This window comes from Ceratotherium simum, chromosome X (assembly GCF_057802395.1).
Source record: "Ceratotherium simum simum isolate JZ-2026a chromosome X, ASM5780239v1, whole genome shotgun sequence".
NCBI classification, from domain to species: Eukaryota; Metazoa; Chordata; class Mammalia; order Perissodactyla; family Rhinocerotidae; genus Ceratotherium; species Ceratotherium simum.
Genome location: NC_141940.1, coordinates 114,288,164 through 114,305,200, shown reverse-complemented (window position 1 = coordinate 114,305,200; position 17,037 = coordinate 114,288,164). Strand labels below are relative to the sequence as shown.

Here is a 17,037-nt window from a genome sequence, read left to right as displayed (position 1 = left end):
ACTTTACCTTTTTTAGGAGTGGTTGAGGAGAATCAACAAGATTCAGCGATTTCCGGTGGGCACTTAGAACTTTAGTTGGCAAAATTATGGGAACAACTGGAAAACAAAAGAATTAAGAGAGCTCTTCTGAGGAGAAGGAAGGATAAAATACTTCTTTTGAGAGGTACTCCTTATTCAATACAAACCAACTAAAGGAATGATTACTTAGTTTAATTAATTTCAACAAGAATTTATTGTGTAGCCACATCATGTGCTAAATCTGGGAACAAGAAATGAGCAGGATGTGGATCTTGCTTTAAGGAGCTGAATTTCACTTTTCCTTCCTGGAATTCAGGGAAAATGACATAGCATCTTAGGACTGAAAGGAGCCTTAGGAATGATTGAGCCTGACCTCCTTTTCTTTCAGATGTGGAAACTGAGAACCAAAGAGGGTAGACCATTTGTCCAAGGTCGTTGGCCTTCTCATAATCAAGTTGTCTCAGCTTCTTGTCCACTATGCGTTTCACTTTGCCACGGCCTGGCGTTAGGGCTTCTGTTTTTTAACCACCTTTGGATGTTATCATTATCAATATTTATTCATTAAGCCATCTGTGTCTTCCAGGCTATATCATACCATCTTGGGAAAATAGGAAGTTTTCAAAGTAAACATGAGGCATATTTAAAAGGCATTTATAGACCTCCAGGTTACCTTAGTGAATTAAACATATATTTTAATTTTACTTCCTCTCAACTCCCCACTAACAGTACAGAAAATAATATATTTTTTTAAAAAAAGACAAATCTTCAAGAATAGGGGAAAGCAGGAGCGAAGACAACAGTAACAACATTTTGAAAGCGGGAAAGCTGATGGATGAAAGATAACTGATTTAGCAGATATAAGGCAACCAAACTCTAAGTCTGCAGTGGGGAAAACCAAGAACCAGTCAGATTTACATCAGAGAATCGTCAGAAGTCTCAGGAGCTTGCTGCTCCACATACCTCTGGAAGTAGGGGGTCCAAAGCGGGTATCCAAAATAAGAAAAACTAGGGGGAATCTGTGTGAGAAGGGGTGAGCTCCCTAGATGCCTTCCTCAACTCCACACAGCTTGGCAACTGCCTTGTTCACCCTGACAGAAGACTAGTGGGTCTTTATAAAGAGGGTAAAACAGAGGTGTGTCTCTGGAGGTGGTGCTGACCGGCATGTCTGAAGGCCTGGGTACATTCCTTAGGGGGAATAAGTGACTGCATAGCTCCAGGGAACCAGACCCTTATGGTAAAAAGGAGATGGCAAAGGAGATTACAGAGTATCTCTGGGAAATCTGCCCAGCCTACGCCCACAAACTCAACAGGCCCCACTGACTGTGCTTGGAGAGTCTCATGCATGAGCAGAGAACCAGGGAGCACCCAGCACTGGAGGAAAGACTCTAATGTGGAAGACAGAAACAAAAAAAGCCAGGAAAAATCAACTTGGGGGAAATGGAAACCATTTAGAGAGAAGAAAATGTAAAAACAAACAACCAAGAATAAAAAGCCCTGCCATTAACATTCTTAGAGTAATGAGAAATTATATTGCATGCATGAAACAAGAATAGATGCAATTCAGAGAACAAAGATTTAAAACATGATAGCAAAAGTGAAAAAAAAACCCTCAATTGAGGGGGTGGAACAAAAAGTTGAAGCAATTGCCCTCAGCACAGAGCCAAAGATAGAAAAATGGAAGACAGAAGAGAAACAGTGAAGACTTCTCCAGGAGGTCAACACTGGAATCATAGAATGCCAGAAAGAGAGAACAGAGAAAATGTAGGGAAGGAAATGAGTCAAGAAATTTTTCAGAAAAACTTTACAGGACTGAAAAACATAAGTTTCCAGATTAAAAAGGCCCACTGAGTACCCAACATAGTGGATGAAAATACACCCAGATCAAGGCACATCACTGAAATCTCAGAACCTGGGAGCTGAGAAGATCCTAAAAACTTTCAAAGGAAAAAATAGTTTATATTTGAAGGATCAAAGATCAGAATGGGTTTAGATTTCTCAATAGGAACACTCATAGCAAGAAGACAATGAGGTCACACTTTCAAAATTCTGAGGAAAAATTTATTTTCAATCTAGAATTCTATACCCAGCCAAACTCTCAAATGGATATAGACTATCTATAGATATTTTCCAACTTGTGAGGTCTCAACAATTTTACTCACCATCCACTGTTTCTCAGGAAACTACTGGATGTCCTCTACCAAAATAAGAGAAAAGCTAAGAAAGAGGAAAAGCATAGATACAGAAAATAGGAGAGCCAACACAGGAGACAACGAAGTCTCAAGGAACTCTCCAGGATGATGGTGAAGGAAGGTCCCAGGATAAAATCTACATCCAAATCTACATATGGAGGACAACCAGGCCAAAAGGGGCAGCGAACTTCAGAAACAAGAAAGTTGAGGGCCGTCATCACCATGGCCTCTTCCATTGTGCCATTTTTTTTAACCTATTGAAACTATTCTAGAATGTGCTCTACCAAAGGAATAAATTGGGAAAGGGGAACCCAACTGAAGAGATAAGCAAAAGAGATTCCAAGGATTACAGTAAAGAAAAATCCTAGGATGCCAGGTATGCAACAGGCCTAGAGTGCAATCAGCCAGACAGGAGACTCTGGACTCTAAGAAAAGTAGTGGAACCAAGAGATTCACGGATATGATTGACCCTGTGGAAGTTTGTATTGCGAGGCCAGTAGAAGGTGTAGAAAGGAAGCAAAGCAAATTAAAAGATAGGCCAACTATTAACTTTAGAAAAAAACAGAAAGTAAAAATAATATAATAGTATGCTATCATGCTCAGTTGGGAATAATATTTGCATACATATAATAATATAAAGAGTGAATACTGTTTTAACTAAACCTGAATACAACTACATCGGTAGTTTAGAGGAAGCGAAGCAGAGGAGTGGTGATTTAAGACAGCTAAATCCTCACCCACATAAGAGAAAGGCAACAGATACCAAATAAAGTCAATGCATCAAAAGACAGTAGCATACACACATTATTTTAGAAATATGGATATATGCAGATGCCAGAAGAAACAGCTAAGAGTTGAAAGTGGTTGCTTCTAAGTAGAAGAACTGGGGGCAGTGGGGAGGGATGGAGTGAGGCAGGAAACATCTACGTTTTGTTGTCTTTTAGAATTCTTTGACTTTTAAATTATGCTCATGCATTACTTTGATAAAAGATGTTATTTTAACAGGCAGAAAAGAGTTAATAACATACATGGAATTTCCAAACCCTTTGCTTTTGCCATCACGGAAAGTATATCCCGAGTAGAGTGGACAGCACTGAAAACGTGGCTGTCTTCAGTCTTCTTACAAAGAGGGGGCAGATAGCACTTCAAGGATGTGCTCTGAAGGAGGTGGTTGATATACTGGTCAAGTTCGTCCTGGCTTTCTGTGACTGGACAGGCAAGAAAAAGAGCCAATGAAAACAAACTGCAGAAACATTCTAAATGCATAATAGTGATTGTGTGGAGCATGCAGCGCTGAGTGGATTTGTGGAAGACAACATTTTGATATAGATATTTGTACCCTCACCCCAGGCCCAGACTTCATCCTAAGAAAAGAAAATATAGGTCAAGATAGTGTTTACATCACATTATCCCAAGAAGAACTGAATAATGTGAGACAACCTGAGGGCCAGCAGCAGACATCTGATCTTTTTAATTTGCCATGAGTGAGCTAAGCATTATGGAACCCCAACCCCAACCCCAAGTACTATCTAAAAGTAAGAAACAGGTCACTTCAACCCAAAATCTTGTTCAGTTAGATAAATGTAATATACATAGGATTTCATCACTCATATCCAACCAAACCTACATCATTCTACCATTCCTTTGAAAACCTAGGCAATGTGTTTCTGTCTTCAGAATATATTTTGTGAAAAGTCCTCATTCCCGAAACTCTTCTTCTCTCTAGGTTTAAAAAAGCCCCACTTTTGCAGTTTTGGTTTTTAAACTGGCATTTTATTCATTTTAATATTCCAAAGCCTCTTTTTTTAATGTTAATTACCAATCATTTTCTGTGCTTGAGTCTTAGGGCAATTTTATCACAATGCCAAGGTTTAAATAAATTCAGTGAACCATCTGCAAAGGTACTCCGAGCCGTACCTTGAGTATAGATTTCGTCCAAATATCCTCCCAAATCTGAGTCACTATCAGGACTGAAGTTCCCTTCGCTGGTCTCATCAAACAACTTCTCATCACAGTCTGGATCCAGGAAGGTCAGATACGTGTAGAAAGACGTGGTGAGAAATTCCGAAAGGTTTCCCAATTTTACTCTGCCAAGGAGACACTTGTTAGAGATACAGGTGCATATGGACAAACTTCCACTATGAATTGAGAGAATTTTCAACACCCAGGTGGCGCTTCTGCCAGAATCAATAAATACATCACTGCAGATTTCCCCACATAAGTAGTCAGCCAAGAAATCAAAATGAAGATTCAGTAGCATGAAGTGGAAGCACACAGCATATTAAAAGCCAAAATGAATTATGCTGATTTCTTACTCCCAAACCCAACGCAAATAGAAATCTATTTTACTGAACCAACCAAAGCGAACGACTTTTAACCAGAACCAACCCTTGGAGTTTTTTTGCCCTAAAACGACTGGACCAGAACAAAACCATAAGCAATGATTCTCTGGGTGTACTTAAGCCATCATTTACGAGTCTCTACCACACAACTTGGTCACACAGGCACAGGTATATGATGGGAGAGGCAAGTCTCAGAGCCAAAGCTCTCTCTAGAAGGAATGTGAAGGGCAGGCCATCCCCAGACTGGAGCAGATGCCCAGAGTGGCCCTATTACATTGTCAGGCTGGGAAAAGTTCCACTGAAAACTGGGAGCTGGGTCTGGCAGTGTGGGGTCCCGCTGCAAAGGCAGCAGCCTCCAAGTTCTGCAGGTCCACCCCCAGGTTTGGGGAGCACGAAGGATGTCCACCCTACAGAAAGCAAGCCGGCACTGTGTGCTCCTTAAAGTGTTAGATCCAGAGGCAGAAAACAATAGGATGCCTCGGAGCCACCAGCATCAGATTATGACTTAGTTCAAATGTCTGAGAGAAACATTTAAGGAGTAAATTGAAGCATGCGATGCAAATGAATTCATAGGTCTTGACCTTCAATGGGCAAATGAACTACATCAAAAAACATGGCCTGAGGGAAAGAAAAGTCTTCCCTTAATAAAGTAAAAACGGGGCCGGCCCCGTGGCTTAGTGGTTAAGTGCGTGCTCTCCGCTGCCGGCGGCCCGGGTTCGGATCCCGGGTGCGCACCGAGGCACCACTCCTCCAGCCATGCTGAGGCCGCATCCCACATACAGCAACTAGAAGGATGTGCAGCTATGACAGACAACTATGTACTGGGGCTTTGGGGGAAAAATAAATAAATAAAATCTTTAAAAAAAAAAATAAAAAAAAAATAAAGTAAAAACTTTTTCCCCCTAGAGCCCTGGGGCCAGTTCTAATGATTGTTTTGCCCTGAGGTTGGAGAACAGGATGAGGTGAAGTGGAGCATGGAAAGACAATGGAAAGTTTCTCTCTGATGAAGTTGAAAGGAGTCAGGTCAAAGGCGGAAAGGCAGTAATTTAAAAAGGCTTCTGATAGCAAGCTACTCGGTGAATTCAGCTTTTTAAAGACCGTCAGACCTAAAGGAAAAGCCAAAATGAGATTCCATTTTAATTATCAAGAATTTAGTGGGAAAGGTGGCTGATGGAACCTGGGCATCCCTGTTTCTTTCCATAGTTCTCTGACTCGTTTGCCATCCTCTATAAACAGGAGGCCCTCCTGATTCCTGTAAGCCCTCACCCAGCTCAGCGGGGTGGTTAGAGCCTGGTTTCTGCATTCACACAGAGCTTCTGCACCTGTACCCCTGGCTCTTTGAGCCTACAGCTCCTTGTCTGTAAAATGGGAAGACAGCCTGTGTGACGAAGCGAAGACTAAATGAGACAATCCACGGGCCGGCCCCGTGGCTTAGTGGTTAAGTGCGAGCGCTCTGCTGCTGGTGGCCCGGGTTTGGATCCCGGGCGCGCACCGATGCACCACTTCTCGGGCCATGCTGAGGCCGTGTCCCACATACAGCAACTAAAAGGATGTGCAGCTATGACATACAACTATCTACTGGGGCTTTGGGGGGAAAATAAATAAATAAATAAAATCTTAAATGAGACAATCCATACAAAGCAACAAAGAACACACTGCAAGTGCTCAAATAACCGCAGACACTATCCTTTCGACAATGATTAGAATTCAGTTAAAGAGTTTATTTTGAAAAACAGTTAATTGTGGGTGTGTGGTATTTCCTCTCAGTTATGATGCCATAAGCCAGGTGGTAACTTATCCAAACTAGAGGTGAAATGTACCAAGTGGGTGCCAACTGCAGTTATGGCGCTGGCACTGGAAATGGAGATGGCAAAGTGCTGGGGACGGTCTCGCTGACACTCCTGAGAGAGGTCAGGAGAAGCTTGGAGCAAGGGCCGCCTCAAGTCTACAGCAAAACCCGAAGCAAGCTCTGTGAGCGGAGGTGCCAAGCCCAGCGCTTAGAAATACAGTGACTCAACCCTGAGGACATCAGGCTAAGAGAAATAAGCCAGTCACAAAAAGACAAACACTGGAAGAGTCCACTTAGATGAGATACCTAGAGACAGAAAGTAGAACGGTGGTTGCCACGGGCCAGGGGCAGGGGAAAATGGAGAGTTGTTTGATGGGTACAGAGTTTCAGTTTTGCAAGATGAAGAGTTCTGGAGATTGGTTGCACAACAACGTGAATGTGCTTAACATTATTGAACTGTACACTTTAAAATGGTTAAGATGGTAAATTTTATGTTTTGTGAATTTTACCACAATTAAAAAAAAAATTAATGTGGCACCAGGGTCCCTAGTGTGGGAGGATGTAAGAAGGGCTGACTTCAACACCCACTTTTAGCAACTGGCATTCCATCAGGGACCCAAGGGAAGCCTCCCAGAGCCTGGGAAAGGCCACATTTTACTCGGAGCCGGCTGCATGGTGAGGTGCTCCTGGAGCCCTTCTGGAATATTCCAGAGGATTCAGAGAGATTAGGGCATAGATGCTACAGAGAAAACCTCTGCCTTGTGACAGTTATAGTGAATAAAAACAAAAGGGGTTTTCCTGGGAGGTGAGCCATGATCACTCAAGGGGCTCACCCATAATACCTGGGAGCATCTGCCGTACTGTGGGCCTGCAAACCAGAGTGGGTATCATTCCACTGAGAATGAGGGGATAATGGTCAAGGCAGATCCCTTCAGGTGCTCTGCTCTGAGGGCCACTAAGGAATTTGTAAAGTTCTGTGAATTATTCTTGAGACGATAGCATACCCAAGTCAATTCAAGGAGCATTTATTGAGGACCTGCTAGATCCTGGGCACTGGGGGTTTTCTTCCATGTCTTTTACTAGAAGCGGACACAGCATTCCACACATGCCTTCCAAGGATGCCACGTCAGAGAGACTTGATATGTTTACCTCTCTATGCCCCAGCCTCCTGGCACCTGTAAAAGCTTCACAAACACTCAACGAATGCTGCTTTAGAGCTGATTCCAGTTTCACACGGGGAACTGGATTAGATAAATTTTAACTTCCTTTTTACTCTCAAGTGCCACGCTTCTATGTTCAGCAATTGATATGAAAAATGCGAGAAGGGCAGCAAAAGACTTTGAGAAAGGTCAATGCTACTTTTATTTCTAAAAAATCACAAATTACCTAGCTCCTCCAAAATATCCATCCTCTAGTTTTCTAATTGTTGAAAGAACTGCAGAATGAATATCTGACCCATCATTTGCTAAGGAGGAAAAAAAAGACAAATTAGTTTACTTAATCTGGGAATACATTTTTTTTTTTGGCATGCACTGAAATGTTTTCATCAAACAATCTAATTAAAATATGTATAGCATAGAAGATTCCCAAGCTAAGAAACCAAACTACTAAGAACCCCCTCCAGTATTTAGCTCTGTCCATGGGACTCATTTTAAACACTTTGAACAGAGCCCAAACCAACAGTGGGGCATGACTCAGGCAGCTCAAGTTCACAGAATTACTGAGCATGGTGTGGGTGATTGGGAAGGTGAGCGTGGGTCTGCCCGTCATCCGCCAGCAAGTGCACAGGTAGGCCAGCTCGATCCTCAGCATCTCCACGATCATCTCGTTGTCCAGGGCCAGGTAGAAGTGATGCTGGTCAGTGAACTGCAAGTCAGAACAGACCAGATACAAGGCTGGCCTTCATTTCCCTCAACACAACCCCAGCTGTCATTCACGGCAGCACTAATCCTTGCGTTTTGTTTCCACAGGAGAGGCTCAATCCTGGCTGTAACCCGCCCCATCATGGGGCTCTCCTCGTGATCAGACAAATCGACCTGTCGCCTGCCCAGGAGCCGTGGCTATATTAGCGGGGAAGAGAAGGGTGCACGGCTACATCTACTTACAGCTCCTCAGATGGAGATTTAAGCACCTGGCCCAACAGCGCTGTCTCTGAAAGGAAATCAATACCTCCTCATACCTACTCCTTTCAGGGCTGCTGGGCTCGGAGATGCTTTCCAAGTGAGGGCGCTGAGAGCAGGTGAGATGTGGATACTGTGTTTACCTGACTGATGGCCTGGTCAATGTGAACTAAAGGTACTGCTGCCTGATGTGGATGAAAATCAAATTGTTCTCCTGGCCTCTGGACTAGACCATGCTCAGCTCTGGTCTGAAATTTGTTACGAAGGGAAATAACTCACAAGATTTAAGTGAGCAGCATGGGCTCTGCTGAAAAAGAGCAACTTGGGGCTACTGACCCCTGACCCCATGGCCGACTGTGTGCCCAGGCAGTGGGAGCGCCATGCCGCACGTTGACAAAGAGATCCCACAGTTGGTCTTCTGCTGCCCAAATGGATGAAAAACGTTTGGTTTGGGTTCCACAGGACTAGTTTCCTTTGGAAACAAAAACGCTGAAGAAAAGTTCCATAATCAGTATATTCAGGATCCCGTCAAGGGAGTTGGTGCCTGAAAATCAGACTGGTTGAGTGTTACACAGAGGGTCTGATGCCAACCTAAGCAAGGGTGAGAGACTATTGCGATTAGGGGCACAAGGGCTGCAAGTCAAGTGACATGTCACTAGCAAACTTGTAAAGCAGTGTGAATTTCACTATGACTCATGACTGGAAGTGATGGCATACTCAATTCAATTCAAGCCACAGTTATTGAGCACCTATTATGAGTAAAGAATTGTACTAGGTACCAGGCGTCATCTTATACGTCTCTATTTGAACATACACACGCATATTCTGCCACATTCAAAGTAGTTCACCAGACAGAAAAGAGAGCTTAATGAAAGGAGGCTTGTTGGTTTGCTACTGGCCTGCCCTTCTCACCTGGGGTGTGAAAGTAAAGATTTGGTTCCTAATCACATATAGTTTAGATGTTCCAAGGACACCAATGTGCCGATATGGTCGCCCACTCAATTTCAGATTCTTATTCCGTCCTATTTGAAAAATAAAAGAGAAATTAGAGTTAGGGCAAACATAGTAACATCTAATTCAAGTGACTTCAGCTAAGACTGGGCTTATTTTTTATGTTAAACGACCCACTTTGGGGTTTGGTTTTTCTAATACCATCATCCTTCTTTAAAATGGGACAAGGACGAATTACAAACAATCCTCCCCCCTTCTTTTCATGCATGTATATGAACAGCACCCGGTTCAACATCTATATGGAACAGAACTATTAAAAGGACTTTATTAATGTTTACTTTTAACTTATTTAGTATTGAGCCAAAATACTAAACAAAGTCAGATTTTAGAAAAAATAAAGAGCACCCTCTCCCATTTTAATGGGTAAACGAGCATTTTCTGAAACTGTAGATAAAAATTAGAATCATTATCAAGACACAAATGACTGTTCCAATTGCGAATTTTCAAAGGTAGCTCCTTATTTTACCATAGATCTGGTGAATCGCACAGCCAACCTGTGGCAACATCTACTGAATGGGCATGAGAAGAACGTGCTTGTTCGCCCATCCCTCTTCACGTTGAAAGCAGCCAAAGTACCTGTTGTAGTGCTTTGCCCAATTCTGTAGAATTTACACATATCACAGTCTCCCCCAGACCCAAAATCTAGAACCAAGATGCTCCCTTACCAAAAATGCCCTGCTATTTCCCCAAACCCACCAAGCTTGGCGTATATGTGACTAAGAATCCGGCCTGGCTGGACTCGGATTGGATGAATGTCAGCAATACTCTGGACGTCTACCCCATGTTTCCTCAACAGCTCCTTAATGTGGTTGTTTTCTGCCAGAACAGTAACTGTGAATAAGAAGAACATAGAGTCTGCATTAGATTGTGGCCCTTGTCTCCTAACGTGGATATGCATTATTGACTGATCTCTTCTTTGGCCTATGATATACACATTAGCATGCTCTCCACACCTGGGTGGCTTTGAAAATGACAGTGCTCATCCTGCCACTCTTCCTGGTTCTCTCTGGCCTCCCCTCCACACCATGATGCATATTTATCGGGTGCCCTCAATGTGCAAGACAGTCCAATAAGAGATTTCTAGAAATGGTCTTCAACAGGTCCCAACCGAAATTACCCCATCTCAAATAATGTCTTGCCTCCCTCTGGGTCTGCATTTATTCCAAAACTGTCTTGTGTTCTTTTCACATGGAGTCAGGAGTGGAAACAGCTCTGCACAGGGGATGCCAGGAGAAGCCTGTGCCCCTGCTCTCAAAGGACAGAAAAGAAGAGCAACATGGTGGCATGTGCTAGCAGGGGATACTCTGACCGAAGGGGAGGTGGGGGGAGGTTTTCCCCTCCAGAGAGAAGAGAAAGTGGGCCTGCTAGTAGGTTGTTGGTGGTAGTGGGGCAGCCTGGCCCACCCGGAAGCACAGCACAGGGCCCTGCTGATAGGGAAGAACCACCCCAGAGCTGAGCCCTGCACCCCCAATGGGCCAGCCTGCGCCCCATCTCCGGTAGGTGAGGCTGAGCATCTGGCTCTCTAGCAGGCAGGGAGCTCAGAGTGCCCAGGATGAGGGTAGTCAAAGGGAGGCTCAGACGCCTGCACCTGCTGTACCAGTACTGCTGGCTTTTAAGAGAAGGGATAGTGCTTTGGCAAAGGAAAGGAGTCCTGGGGAGGGGACTGGAGAAGGGGAGTTCTGGCCACAGAGAGAGTGACTGGTGCTGTGTCCAGGTGCAGCAGAGCCTGCTGGGAACTAGAGTGGCTGGGGGCGGTGCTCAGGCCAGAGGAAGACTCAGTTACTGTTACCTCAGTTACCCTGAGCCTCACCATTGTACCCACAGGCTGGAAGCGCCTGAATGTACAACACATATAAATGCCATTGAGACCTGAATGTCACCTCTTTATATTAATGTAGCATATAATGCTTTTTCAAAGTATTTTAATATCCATGCTCTCGTCTGAGCTTCACAACAAGGCCCTGAGGGGAAGCCTTACATGCTCAACTGGCCAGTTGTATCTGAACAGGACTGGAAGCTAATCCCCAGGCCCTCAGCAAACGGGAACATCAGCCATGCAGGCCTGGGTGGGCGGCTTCCCTTAACATCTGTCTCTTCTGCAGCTTCCAATGCCGTGCAGAGATCTGCATGTATCAAAGTCACACAGTGGTCACTCTCTGGAGAAGTGACTCTTCTAGAGCAGTGGTTTGACCCAGACCTGTGAGCCTTGTGAGCCTCCTAATCTGATACAGTGTACGCAAAGAAGTTTCCGAAACCGCACTTCCCCTTCCTTTAGGCCAGACCCTCTGATGTTTTCTACTCTGTTCTATTCTATTATATGAAAAAAAAAAAAAAACCGTGGCTCAGGCCAATCAATGTCCCAGCCTGCAGGTGGAAAAGCAGTCTTGTGGATTTACAGGACACTTAGCAGCATGTGCTCTGGTTAAGTGCAGTGGCTGTGGAGTCAGGCTGGGTCAGCCCACCTGATCTCAGAGCGGGGTTCGCACCTCCAGCTGTCAGCTGTGGGTCCTTGAGAAAGTTAACCTCTAAGCCTCATGTAAGATGGGGATGATAATCATAATCGGCATAGCTTCTAGCTGATCAGAATGTTGTGATGGTTGGGTGTGTTTGGCGGGGGGCCTGGCGCACAAATATCAACCAGGTGATGACCTGCAGGGCCTCTCGCCGCATCACTGGCAGGCACACTGAAATGAGTCCGTGGCCACAAAGAGAATTGCCTTTCATTTGTTCAATAATTGTTTTTAATGTAGTGAGTGCATGTGTGTCAATCAACATAGAAGCTGTAAGAATGATATGGGCCTTGTGCTTAAGAAATGTTCAGTGTTAATTTACAGGAGACAAGGTGCGTACACAGCGTGCTGTGAGAGTAGCTAGTACAGAAGTTGCTCCGTGAGGCACAGGAGCTCCTCGGAAGGCTTCCCTAGGAGGGAAAGCAGGGAGAGGGATTGGTGAGCCGGGTGCACACCAGGCTGGGCCCTGCACTGAGCACCTTCCCCGGGGCAACCTCAGTTCACCTCAAGACCACCCTATGAGGGGCGCCAGTCATGACGACCCTGAGGCACAGAGGTGAGGTCACATGGGAAGGCAGAGGCAGCGCCACCGCCGCAGCAGCCCAGGCTGGCCTTCCACCTCCGTGGAAGAGTTGCTGGCTGGAGAGGAAGGGAGGCAGGTGGAGGTAGGGGAAAACGTGGGCCTGCAGCTCTGGAAAGAAGTCAGACCTCAAAGGGAGGAAAAAGTGAACTCTCACTTGGGTTCTGAGTTTTCACCGGAGTCATGTTCTCCTTTTTAAAGAATAGCAGTTATGAAAAATGATGCTCAATGCATCACTTGTGCCCCAGTTGCATTCAAGGTTTAGATTCAAGAAAACAATTGCTTTGTAGAAAGTAACTTTGTGGTTGGGAAGAATATTGTTGCCTTTGGGAGCTACTGAGTCATAAGAAGGTATTTCACAGAACCAATACAGGCTAAAGCATACACACATACACACTTGTAAACAAATTAAATAGGAAACGAGGGAACAATTTGCATTAAAAATAACATTGGTTTTACAAAGTTAAATATGAATAGTAAACACACTCACAAACCTTGTACTACGACATCAGGTTTGACAGAAGTGGAAAATCTTCTATTTAAGGGATCAATTTCGCCAGGGGCAAGGAATCCCTAGGAACAGAGGAGCATTCACATTATGAAATACTGATTAACTAAAATTTCACCTTAAACCTAAGTGTGAAAATGAAATATTTTGGGCCTCAGAATTTTCCGTATTTTATTCCTTTTTATTTTTCAAGTCAATTGCTTATTTTCTCTGAAACACAGTATACCATTTAGAAAGGCACTGATAAATGTATGTTTTCAGCACCTGGCTCTCCAGGGCTAGTCAAATCCCCCACCATCTTGTGTGCTTGAAAAGAATAATGGTAACTAATACTTCCTGAGCCACTACTCTGCACCGGGGACCGTGCTGAGTCCGTACTGGAGACCGTACATGTGCTGTCACATTTAGGCCTCCTAACAGATGTTATTACCTATTATTACCATTTTACAGGTGGGGAAACCGAGGTAATGTGTTTACAGTAAGTGGCAGAGTGGGGACTTGGCCCATGGCTGACTCTCCCGAAACACGAAGCTCCCCTCCCTGCTTGCAGAGTGCTCTTCACGTTGTCTATAAACGATCGGGGCCCTACGAGAGGGAATCAAAGATTCTGAGAGTTCTGATGAGGAACTGGACCTAATGCTGGGCCCAGATGAAGGCCTTCACATTGAAGAGGAGGAAACAGGGGCAGAGTTATTGCTTCCATCTCATTGCTACAGAAATCAGAGCTGGAAGGTATTGCAGAGATGATCGAGCCCAACCTCTTCACTTTAAGTGAGGCCCAGAGAGGTTAAGAGACCTGCCTGAAGTCACAGAACTAGTCAGAGGCAGGGCTGAGTTTCCAAAGGAGATATATGCATTTTCCCTACTAATAAAGACAGAAGTATAAGACACAGTTCCTACCCCCAAGGACATGACCATGAAACTGGGGAGATGATCACGCCCATGGAACAACTGCTCCACATCAGCACCAACAGCTCTGGAGGGCCACTTCCACTGTGATAGCTTTAATTTTGGTCTTCTTTTACATGCTAGGAACCCCAGTGCTATCTGACCCATTGCTCCCTCCCCCATTTCTGGAGTCTGGCAGAACACACTGGACTGGGGCCAGCCCCACACCCCAACCCAGGGGCCCTGGGTTCTTTCTCTCACACCCCTCCCCAGGGGCCCAGAGTGCTCAGTTGGGCAGGATCCTCTCAGGAAAGATGGACTCATCTGACAAAGTCACCCACACTTAGGACTGGGGAGGGGGATTCATTTTTAGTTGGCACAAAAGCATTTGCATTTTAAAAACTTAAGCTTGGGGTCAAGAAAATGCTTAACAAGAAGAAATGAATCAGAGGCAGTAGACCTTCTGTGTGGGGGTGTTGTGGACAGAAAATTCACCACAGAAAAACCAGCCCACTGCCCCTTCATGGAGAAAGCACTATCGAGTCCTTCTGCTTCCTGTGCCTAGGACTGTGCCAGGGGTGGCTCGAAGCAGACCTCTAGTTTCCCAAACCCTGTATCTTTCACACATGTGCTGATCCTGGCTGAGAAGCTTCTGGCCTCCTGCTGACCATCAATTCAACCAGGTTCTAGCCACAGACCAGGAATACTGTGGCGGGTGTTGGGGGGGATAGACAGTGCTTGGCATGCAGCTGACCCTGAATTGGTTTACTATAAATATGGACACACAAGCCCAGCCATCAAGACTCAGAGACAACCCAGTCCAGTTGACTTTAAAGCCATGAAGATGCCCAAGACATTCAACGCCACACCAGGCAGAGAGCCCCTGTGCTATTCTGGGTTCCCTGCACCTCAAACCAGATGGTTTCCAGTGTGTGAACCCCCCAAGGCCCCTACCTCTGCCAACAGTGAGCTAAGGATGTACAAAGACTGACCCCACAGATGGGGCAGCTTCCCCAGAGGAACTCTGTCCACGGTGTGAGGGTTCTTATACTCTTCGTCTACCTGGCAAAGAGAGAAAAACCCAGTCAGAATGTCAGAGGATAAAAAGGCCAAGGTCACTGTACAGTGGGGAGCACACTGAGGATTTACAAAATGCTACTCATTTGATCCTCCAGACCAACATGTGTGAGAGCCGGGATAGGGAGGCTGAGGAGGCTAAGACCCTTGCACAGGGGGCCGCACAGCTACAGGCAGCTGAGGTTGAACTCAAATCTAGGCCTGGTTACAGGCCAGTGCTCTTCCCATAAGCACACTGATGGTAAAAGGCAGAGAGACAGCCACTGGAAGCCTGGCCTGCCTTCTTTGAGCACAGCTTCGGGCAACAAGAAGTTTCACAGCTCATGCTTACATCTGACTGTATTATGGGTACAATGATCTAAAACATCAGCCCACAGCCACGGCAGTGCATTGCTGGAGGCTAAGTCAGGTGTCTTCTAGCATGCTATCCCAAGGGGTTCATAAACTCTCTGTGCCTGTGCAAGAAAACTACCAGAAGGTGGCACTATTTATTTATTGAGGAAAAACAACTATACTATTAGATCACTACTTTTCCATCAAGTAAAGCTGAAGCCACTGGGGGCTTTTGATTCCTTAAAATAAGCTCCAGTTCTCCTTCTGATGGACAGTGCTGGCTACATGTTGTAAAAGTCAGTCTGCAACTTTCTCTGCTGGAAACTCCACGCTGACCTCTGGGTTTTTAGTCATTACAATGTTGGTTGCGGGTAATATTAGTGACCACTTGTTTCCCCCAGAAAATGTAAGTCAATTGAAGGAAATACGAAACATTTATCTTTCTCCAAAGGGGAAAATCACACCACAAGGGGAGTCATTCTCTGTTTGTGGATTAATCAGTGACATTATTAATATATTTAGTAAAAATTTTTAAATTGGCTGTAGTAGTAAACTTTAAGAAAGCCTTCAGCTGGTTAACTGAACAGAATCAAGCATCACCAATAATCAAATAATCGAATAGGATAATAGCGTGGAAGGAGATGCTCCAAAATGTCCTAGTGGTTATCTTTGGGTAGGAAGATTAGAGATAAGTATTCTTTTCTTTCTACAGAATCCTGGACGTTTTGTAGTGTGCAAGATTACATTTACAATCAGATTGTACGTTAAAGCTATTTGAAAGGTAAGTAACATGGTAAGAAAGACCGCACAGATCTGGAATGAGAGATAGTCAAGGCAGACAAAGTGTCTGGATCAAAAGACAGCCTGGCTCTGCCCTCCCTGCCCCCGCAAAGGCCAGCTCCTGCTTCCCCATGGAGGCGTCCCTCTCCCTGTCTCCACCCCAGTCCTTCCAACCCGCTTGCAGGTCCTCTGATGCACCAGGCCTTTGCCACCGCTACTCCTGTGTCCGCCCTCCATCCCACGGACTAGCTCCTCCGACCTCCACTAGGCCTGCGAGCCCGCAGAGGCAGAGCTGGCAAAACCACCTTTGTACCCCAGTACCCAGCCTGGCGCCTGGCCCAGAGCAGCTGCTCGATACATGTTTGCTGGGCATACTTGAATTAGTCTCAAGCTGTCCAATGGAGGGCCCAGGGGGTGGTGGTGTCTTGTACAACATGTCTGGCTGAGGAAGTGAGTGAGGCTGAAATCCAGGCTGGATGCCACCTAGGCCTGGGGCTGCAGCCACTCCAAGGATGAGGCCCTTTTTCTAATTTGCACAAACATGCCATATGGGTCTGGGTGGCTCTGTCTACAGTGGTCCTACATCCCAGTGGTCTCTACATGTTACTGATGCAATGGGTGAAACTTCCCAGCTGTCATCTGGAAGCAGCCAACACAAACTGTGCTCAACATAAAATAGTGTCCCAAACTGGTGCCTGGCTCATGTGTAAACACGCTGGATAGAGGATGTTGTAATGACGAGCAGAAACCCAAGGTCAGTGTGGAGATTAGAAGAGAGCAAGTTGCAAAGTAACTTTTTACAATGTGTAGTCAGCACTATCCATCAGAAAGAAAAGTATAGCTTATAACACCTAGCATTTACTATAGTCAGGAAAATGTGCCTTTTAGTAGA

The 17,037-nt window shown here is 45.1% G+C and overlaps 1 protein-coding gene across 5 annotated transcripts in view; it reads right to left on the bottom strand.

The window, feature by feature from the left end:
• The window catches only part of PHKA2 (phosphorylase kinase regulatory subunit alpha 2), an 81,867-nt gene that overhangs the window by 22,458 nt on the left and 42,372 nt on the right, over nt 1–17,037 (bottom strand). For all 5 annotated transcript variants that reach the window (XM_014791141.2, XM_087427662.1, XM_014791138.2 and 2 more), the window contains exons 13-21: nt 14,910–15,017; nt 13,054–13,132; nt 10,166–10,300; nt 9,371–9,480; nt 8,060–8,204; nt 7,725–7,803; nt 4,125–4,294; nt 3,236–3,415; nt 8–96 (exon numbers count right to left, since the gene is read on the bottom strand). In XM_014791141.2, coding sequence (XP_014646627.1) covers nt 8–96; nt 3,236–3,415; nt 4,125–4,294; nt 7,725–7,803; nt 8,060–8,204; nt 9,371–9,480; nt 10,166–10,300; nt 13,054–13,132; nt 14,910–15,017 — 1,095 coding nt within the window. The remainder of the gene's footprint in view (nt 1–7; nt 97–3,235; nt 3,416–4,124; nt 4,295–7,724; nt 7,804–8,059; nt 8,205–9,370; nt 9,481–10,165; nt 10,301–13,053; nt 13,133–14,909; nt 15,018–17,037) is intronic.